The following is an 8,991-nucleotide window of genomic DNA, read 5'->3' on the forward strand; positions in this document are numbered from 1 at the left end:
TGTGCTACCACCTACGAATTTAAACTGATCAACCAAACTTTGCAGAGCATCATTCACAATTACAGCTACCTCTTCATTTGACATGATGTTATCAACGAGTTCTAAGAAAAAGTTTGAATAGTTTATTTTGCCATGTTAACATTGAACCACCTTTTCCAGTTATCTCGAAACCTTCCTTGTCGTATATTATTTGAGATTTTGCAGCTTTAGTCCACCTTTTCATTATATATTGATTCGGCAAAGGAATATCACCAAACAGTCGCAAAAATGCCAAAATATGTCTACATGGAATCCCTTCACTCTCAAAATTTTTATAGTTACATGATGCATAGTCCAAAATTTTTTCATAAGCAATTTCCCGAAACCTTGGAGCACCTCCATTTGGACAACTCTAGACTGTATCCATTTTATGTGTATCATTTTCACTAACAATTTGTGGCATTGTTACTAAGCTATGCCACAACTCATCTTGAAACTTATAAAAAATCTTGCATGTGTATATCTTAGCCATTTGCTTCTCCATTTCCAATGGCAGTTTCAAAACAGGCTTCTCATTAATATCAATATGATCAGCACTTAAGTCTTCGTGACGTTGATGTGCAAGTGCCCTATTAAATCGAAGTATAAAATCCATTAATAAATTTTTCTTCAAAAAGTAAATCTTGAAAAATGCATGAGGGCTTTCTGCACATTGGCTACTTGACATTCCAACTGAGAATACATGATTAACATATGCTGGCACCCATCTTGAACGTAGTTCAAATATTGACTTTAACCATTCATTGTCATGTAGGTTCACCTTTTCGATGATAGAAGCCGATTTTCTTTCAAACTTTTTCAGACATTCTGATTCCCAAATGCAGTGTTTGATCCTTGTAAAAATCCCTGTAAGTGATTGCATTTAAATATATAGAAAACTTCTCAAGTATGTGCCAACTACAATACTTGTGGGATGTATTCGGTAAGCTCTGAGCTACAACTTTTGTCATTGCAGGATCTTGATCGGTGATAATCATCTTTGGGGTGTTTGCAGGCATGCTCTTCTTTAATAGCTCAAATAACCAAACAAAAAATTCAGTTCTTTCATCGCTTAAGAATGCACATGCAAATATCACTGTTTGACCATGATTGTTAACCCCAACCAAAGGTGCAAATATCATACCATACTGATTAGTGTTGTAAGTTGTATCAAATACCACAACATCACCAAAACATCCATAAGCTCTTCTACAAACCGAATCAGACCAAAAATAACGCTTCAATTTAATACATTCATCATCTGTATCTATTTCAAACATAAATGATGGATCCCTTTCTTGCTTTGTTAGGAAATATTCTTTCAATAGTTCTGCATCTTGTCCTCGCATTTCCATTATGCAACTTAGCTTCGTAGTTATAAATATCCTTCTTCGTACACCCGTGATTCTTTATACCCCCAGCTTCAAATTCAAGAATACTTATTTGTTGGTGAGTTGGCATGTTTGCTGCTGAAAACTGCTGTGTCAGTGATTTTTTGGCTTCAGACACATTACGATGTGACCTCAATAAATGTACTTTTTTAGGGCTTGATAATGGATGACTGTGCTCTTCAACAAATACATTAATGACATATTTCCCCATTTTGGACATAACCACGGCTAATTTTGCCTTACAATTATCTCTTGTTATCCCCCGACACCTTTTTTTCTTACCGCCCTTTTTAGAAGATTCTCCTTCTTTATAACAAACGAATTATTTCCTTATAACTTCATTGGTACCTTTACTTCTCTTACTGGAATTGCTACGAACACTAAATCCCGCCTCTTTTGAATACTTACTGTAAAACTCAAGTGCCTCATCTATCGATAGAAACTCTTGTCCAACCGCTAGTTTTAAGTTTTTCGACACTTGGGGAATGTAAACATCATCAACGTCATTAGAGCATGACAGCAAGGATTTTCTACATCGCCAGCATGATGATTATTTACTTCATACTATAAATCATTCACGTTGCCATCTAAGATAATAAAATCAACATATGATCATTATTAATTTCTATATGATATACATTTCAATCCACTTCCAAATCAACTTACTGACTACTTATAATTTATATAACATGCTATTAGTCATTAATGCCACAGGGAAGGGATGGAAGCATAGATTTTATAAAAATGAAGCTCACAGGGAAGGGATGGAAGCAATCAAAATTAATAGATGAACATGTATAAAACGGGTGAAACCTTGGTTTCCCGTAACTGGAGCTTCCTCTTCTCCTCTGTTCATGTTTCTTTTTCTTTATTTTTTTTCCTAAATTGGAAACAAAAAGAAATTCATCAATACACATTGTCAGAATTTAAAACTTTTATCTTTAAATCTAACAGATTATACTTAATGATTATGATACAGAAAACGAAATACTAACTTTTAACCCCAAGTATGGTACCGACGGTGGCGGTGGAATGTTCGAAACAATGGCCGATTAGAAAGGATTTGGGATTTTTGAAATGGTCAAGTCGGGCCTCCCGGCTTCACTGTTTGGTGAAAAATTTATTATGATGGGTGGGAAATTTTAAACGGCTAGATCTGTGTGAAAATATGGTGTTCGTGAGGCAGGAAATGAATAGCGGGAATGTTAAAGGAATGTAAAATTTTCCGTAATTATTTCTTATGTGTGACAAAAAGTAATTTGAGCCGTTCGCAAGACTCCTTGTAATCCGATAGCTGAGCAATTTCCCACATTTTTGGACTGTACCATTTTTGTCCAATCGGTCCTGACCATAGAAGGACTGAATATATATATATATATATATATTTGGTCTTATTATATGGTTTTCCTATTTAAGAAGGATATATGTTAGTTCAAAATAGGATTAATTCTACTATGGTATCCTGAAGTTTTAAGATTGTGCAATTTAGATCGGAAAGTTTGGAACCATTATGTTTGAAATTTAATTTAAAATGATCTAGCCGGTTAATGATGGCAGTGTGTGTCAGATGCTAATATCATAATTCATTTTTCCAATAAAAAAATTAAAAAAAATTTGAAAAAATAAAATTGTTATTTTTCATTTTATATATCTATATATATATATTTTAAAATTGTATCCATTCCTACTTTATTTAAATTAAAATTTTCAATAAATTAAATATTTTTTGACCTAAAACTTGACAAAAAATAAAAATAAAAATAAAAATAAAAATGGAATTTTTAGTCTAATAAAAATATTTTTATTAGACCAAAATTAATGATAATTTTATGCCCAAACCATAAACAAAATTTCAAAAAAATAAGAAAATAAAAATTAGAAAAAAAATAAAAACAGAAATAAAATTGGAATTTTTGGTCAAATAAATATATTTTAACTAGACCAAAAATTAAAAAAACAATTTTATTAGAGCAAAAATTCGTATGGACTTTTTTTGCTCAAACGATAAAAAAAAAATAGGCCAAAAAAAGAGAAAGAATTAGACCGAAAATAAAAATAATCTTGGAACTTTTAGTCTAATAAAAATATTCTTATTAGACCAAAAATTAAATAAAATAACTTTACTGGACCAAATATTAATTAGATAAAAAATTAACAATAACTTTTTATGCTCAAACCATAAAAAATTAGACCAAAAATAAAAATTAGAAAAAAATGAAAATTAGACAAAAAATAAAAATAAAGTGTCTATAGTTAAATTTAAATATTTTTGGATCTGAAATTAGACCCCCCAAAAAAAAAAAAGAAATGAAATGATCTAATAAAAATAATAAAAATTTTAAAATATATGTACATATATATATATATATATATATATATATTATTTTTGTCTAGTTTTAGTTTTTTATGGATTTTTAGTTTGGTCTAATAAAAAGTTAAAAATTGAAATTGGAACAAAGTAAAAAAAAAAAAAATTATGCTTTTTATTTTTTATTATTTTTGTCAGATAAGGGTTCCTACTTTGTTTTTATTTTTATTTTTATTTTTTTTGCCTAATTTTATGTCCAAAAATATTGAACATTTAATGTGAACATTTTTTTTTTCTGATTTTTGGTCTATTTTTGTTTTTTTAAAATTTTGGTCTAATTTTTTATGGTTTGGGCTTAAAATATATTTTTAATTTTTGATTTATGATTTCTTATTTAATTTTTGGCCTAATAAAAATACGTCTATTAGACCAAAAATTTCAATTTTATTTTTACTTTTATTTTTGTCTATTTTTTTTTTGTTTTGGTCTTATTATTGTTATTATTATTATTATTTTTTTATGGTTTGGGCATATAAATATTATTAATTTTTTGTCTAATAAATTTTTTTTTTGATTCTTGGTCCAATCAAAATATTTTTATTGGATAAAAAATTCTAATTTTATATTTATTTTGGGTCAAATTTTATTTATGATTTTTAGAAATTTTAACGTAAATAAATAGAAATAGATATAATTTTTTAAATAAAAAACCATAAATATAAAATAAAAAAATAATAAATTTATTATTTTTTTCAATTTTTTGTTGGAAAAATAAATTATGACGTTAGCATGTGATGCATGCTAACTCATCTAATAACTGTTAACTCTGTTAGCTAATCGGACCAATTTGTATCAAATTTAAAAACTTAGGGGTTTAATTTGCATAATTTTAAATTTCAATGTTCAAATAGCGAAACTTTGAAACTTTAGAGTAGTAAAGTGCGATTAAACCTTCCAACTAGTTGAAGCGGCATAATGAATAAAAAGGTAAATATGTTCTTTTCTCCATTATTCTCTCCTTTTTTTTTTTTTTTCTGGGTAAATTTGTTTTAATTAGCTTGTTTGGAAGCATTCTACCATTGGCCAGGACATTACTTGTAGAAACACACATAAGCATCATCTTGATGCTCATATGGTAGCTGATTGGGTCAAACTTATTTTGGGATAACTTCATTCCTCTTTCTCGTACTTTTCTTTGTTTGTGATTATTCTTAAACAAAATTCTCATAGACAATGTTTTTATTAGAACTTGTTTGTCTTTGAAGAGTTGCTTTATTGGCTAGTTTTTTATGCCACATGGTATGCACGTAATCAAAGCTATTGCTTGGATAATTTCATTCCTCGAAAAAGAGCTACTTTATTGGCTAGTTTTTTATGCCACATGGTATGCACGTAATCAAAGCTATTGCTTGGATAATTTCATCCCTCTTTCGAGGATTTTTGTTTTTATTATCAGATCTATATAACAAGAAGTTAATGAGTTGCATCCAGGAGTTAAGAATAACATTGTTTTGGACTTAATGCTAGGCCTGTTCAAAAAACCCGACCTGATCCAACCCATTAATTAAAAAAACCAATATAATTTGAACGGGTCGCGGGTTGGTTTTTTCAACCCGAATTCATCGGGCTGGGTTTTGGATTATAAATTAAAAACTTGACTCCACCTCACCCGACCCGACCCGAGCTCTGTACTGACACAGACTGAGACTTATGAAATTAGCTCTTTCATTAACTCACAAATCCCTCCTCTTAAGCCTTTCTTTTGTTTTTTTGTAAATGCCCACATTAATTCAACAAAAAACCCCAACCCCCATGAATGAATTTCAACAGTAAATGCTCACGGAAAACCAATACAAAGACAAAAATTACATTAATTAGACTCCCTAAAAATAATATATAGTATCATTATTTATTTATTTATTAAAAAAAACACACGAGATTAATGGAAATTGAAAGTGCTGAAAAAAAAAAAAAGAATCGAAAAGGAAAGAAAAGTTAGTGACTTTGAGAGAGCGAGAGAGGAGGTGACGGTGTCAAGGCTGTGAGAGTTCACTTCGCTGCGTATTGAGGGAGGCAGCATAGTACAATTCTCTTGAACTAGCATATAGGGAAAAAAAAAAAAGCAATTAATATTGGGCTTTCAATTTTAATGGGTTTTTGTATTATGGGCTGCTGAGTTAAAAAAAAGGTTTCTCATGTGTTTCAAAATTAACAGGGACCTTAATTTTGCTTCTCTAGACAGTGCCTCCAACCTAATAACCCAACCCAATCCAACCCGATTATTACTGGGTTGGGTTGGATTGGGTTACTATGGACTATCGGGTTGGTTCGGGTAGAAACTCGATCAACCCGATTTGGTCGAGTCAGTTATTATTTTCTTTCAACCCAACCCAACCAGTTTACACCCCTACTTAATGATACTTAGATAATGTTTGTTGTTAAAGCTATCCTTCAAAGCAGTGTAGGCTTAAGAGAAAATACTTCAGTAGGACTATCCTATTGAGGATTTTCTTTTGCTCAAGGCATAGGCAACTAAAGCCTATGCCTAGGGTCCCATAAAAATGGGGTGCCAAAATATAAATAGTTATATTTATTAAATAAAATAGAATAATTCTTTTTTTTTTCTTTTCCTTTCAAAAACATAATGATTTTGCTTTTTTTAAGAATTCTAGATTATCTCTAAATTCATCATTTGTTGCTGTATTATCTTAAACTATTTTATGTTTGGAAAATAACGCTAATCAAGTCCAATCTCGGATGGATTCTTGCAAAGAGAGCGTCTTGCCATGGGATAACTCCATAAGTGGAGAACCATAAAGAAAACAGGACAAAAAAAAGGAAAGGAAAAAAGGCCAATGAAGAAAGAAAGACAAGCAAAAGCTATGAGAGCAAAAGAAAGAAAGACATATAGGAAGGAAGGAGAAAAATAAAGGATGAAGAAGGAAAGCCACAAGAATAAAAGAAAAGAAATAGGACAAGTAATAGAAGAGAAGCAAGTAAAACAAGGGAACATGGAACAAAGAATAAAAGAGGAGAGATAAGAAAGAAAGTAAGGATAAAAATCAAAGGAGAAAAAAAACAAGGAAAAAGAAAGACAAAGCAAACAAAGAAATGAAAACAAGAGATAGAAGGAGAAAAAGGAGGAAACTAAAGCTATGGCCAGTAAGAAGCAAGAAAATCATGTTGCTAGGAAAGATGGCAGATGCAAAACCAAAGCAAAGCCTTGTGTTGCCATGGAAGCTTATGAAAATTCCTTCTTATATGTATAATAGATTTTCAATAATTATTTTTTTGCCCATGAAAGCTTTAAGAGGTTGGTAGAGGTAGTTATACTGTTCTATAATTTAGAGCTAAGGCCTTGGAAATACTCTAGTATTCAATAAGAAAAAATATAAGGATTGGAGAGTTCTCAGGGATTAGGTGCATACTAGCTTAGAAGGTTAGAAGAGTCAGCTCCTTTCTAAAGTTAGCAAAGCTACTCTAATCAAGTTGATGGTGGAGGTGATTCCAATCTACACTATATTGACCTTTAAGATCTTAAGGGGAGTTTGTAGAGAGATGAATGTTTTAGTGAAAAGGTTTTGGTGGGGGTGTATGTAAAGATGGCTCCAATCAATATCATGCCTTGAAGTCTCGGAAATCTTTATGCAGACCTAAGGACATGGGTGGCCTTCATTGCAAATGTTTTGAAGATATCAATTTATCTTTACTTTTGAAGCTAGCTAGGAGTGTTTCAAAGAGGGAGGATTGGCTTTGGGTTAGTTTGTTAAGATCCACGTATTTGATGGACTCTTCTTTCTTTAGTTATGAAGTAAAGTATGAGGCTTCAATGGTTTGGAGAAAAATCTTAAATACTATAAAGCTCATCGTAAAGAGTTTCTCTTTCAAGAGTGGAAATGGTTGGTTGATTGACTTATGGAAGGACCCTTAAGTACCGTGGTTAGAAGGAGAAATTCCTAAGCCAAAAGATAGGGTGGACATGAGTGTCTTTAAAAGAGTGGTGGACTTACTAGATTTTGGTTTTAAAGCCTGGAAGAGAGATATTTTTAAACATGTTTTTTGATGTGGAGACTGCATAAGCAATTCAAAAGCTTGACATGTGCCAAGTTAAATTTTCAAACTGTTTGCTTTGGATTGGAATGGCAATGGCAAGTTCTCAATCAAGATTTGCTATGTTATCCTTCAGAACTATGGAAATTTAGACCCTTTAAGTAGTTTAAATTGGCGATCTATTTGGAAATCCAATCTTCATTAGAGGATAAAGATGTTTTTATGGAGGGTGGCTTCTGATTTCTTGCCTACTAATTAGCTCTTGAAGTTTCTAGACTTGGAAAAGGAGATGGTTTATGTACTTTTTGTGGTGTTGCAAAGGAATATACTTTTCACTTATTCAAAGAATGCCTAGTGTCCATAACTGTTGATTTTGCATGTAAATAGGGTGTTCATTTGGGTCTGTTTGTTTCATAGGACTAGCCAATTCCAGTGAAGTGTTTGGGAGCTAAAAAATACAAGGGGAAATGTTATCCCAAAGAGAAAACATGCCCCTTTAGTTTAGGACATATCTGACCCTAAGGAGTAGTTGGTCACGAATTGGGATACTTCCTCTCTTGCTGAAAAACCTCAGTGAAATCATTGAGCTCATTAGATCGCAAATCACTTTGGTCCACTTTGTTATCTCTAATGAGACTAGGTTTCCTTTCTTCTTTGTTCCTTCTTCATCATTTTGGATTCTCCTTCTTCTTCTTCTTCTTTTTCTTCTTCTTCTTTAATTTTATACGGTTTATTCATTGAATATGTTTCAATTTTTTAATTTCGGTTTAATTTGTCAAGTTTTCTACCACCCTATCTTTCTAGCTTTCTCTTGACTAATGTCGATGAAATAGATGAAGAAAATGAATTTAAGGAGCTAGTGCTAAACAAGCCGACTGGTGCTGTTAACGAATCTTCACAAAGCTATTCCCACTCTCTGTTTCTCTCTCAAGTTTATCTTTCAACTAGAAAAATGGTTAGTAAAACCAGGTAAAACATTCATTCTTATTTCTATAAAGTTTCTTAAAGCATGAATGTTATTGAAATTGTATTGCTATTCTTCTATTTTGTTCGAGGTTCTTGGAAAAATGATTGCCATATAGAATTTGTTAGCATTTGTTGCTTTAAAGGATTAAGAAAAAAAATAAAAATTTGTCATGCTGGAAGCACGTACCCACACACGCACAGATACATTTATGCTATGGTGTGGTCATGGGGTTCGATGAGATTTGGGGATTTCATTAT

The 8,991-nt window shown here is 31.4% G+C and overlaps 1 protein-coding gene across 1 annotated transcript; it reads right to left on the minus strand.

Moving 5' to 3' along the window:
* Nucleotides 1-391: 391 nt before the first annotated feature.
* Nucleotides 392-1,373, minus strand: LOC132799413 (protein FAR-RED IMPAIRED RESPONSE 1-like). The gene is made up of 2 exons (XM_060811220.1): nt 941-1,373; nt 392-885 (listed from the first exon to the last, which is right to left on the minus strand). Exons 1-2 carry the CDS (start codon nt 1,371-1,373, stop codon nt 392-394), a joined length of 927 nt encoding a protein of 308 aa, XP_060667203.1.
* Nucleotides 1,374-8,991: the final 7,618 nt, after the last annotated feature.

This window comes from Ziziphus jujuba, chromosome 9 (genome assembly GCF_031755915.1).
Source record: "Ziziphus jujuba cultivar Dongzao chromosome 9, ASM3175591v1".
NCBI classification, from domain to species: domain Eukaryota; kingdom Viridiplantae; phylum Streptophyta; class Magnoliopsida; order Rosales; family Rhamnaceae; genus Ziziphus; species Ziziphus jujuba.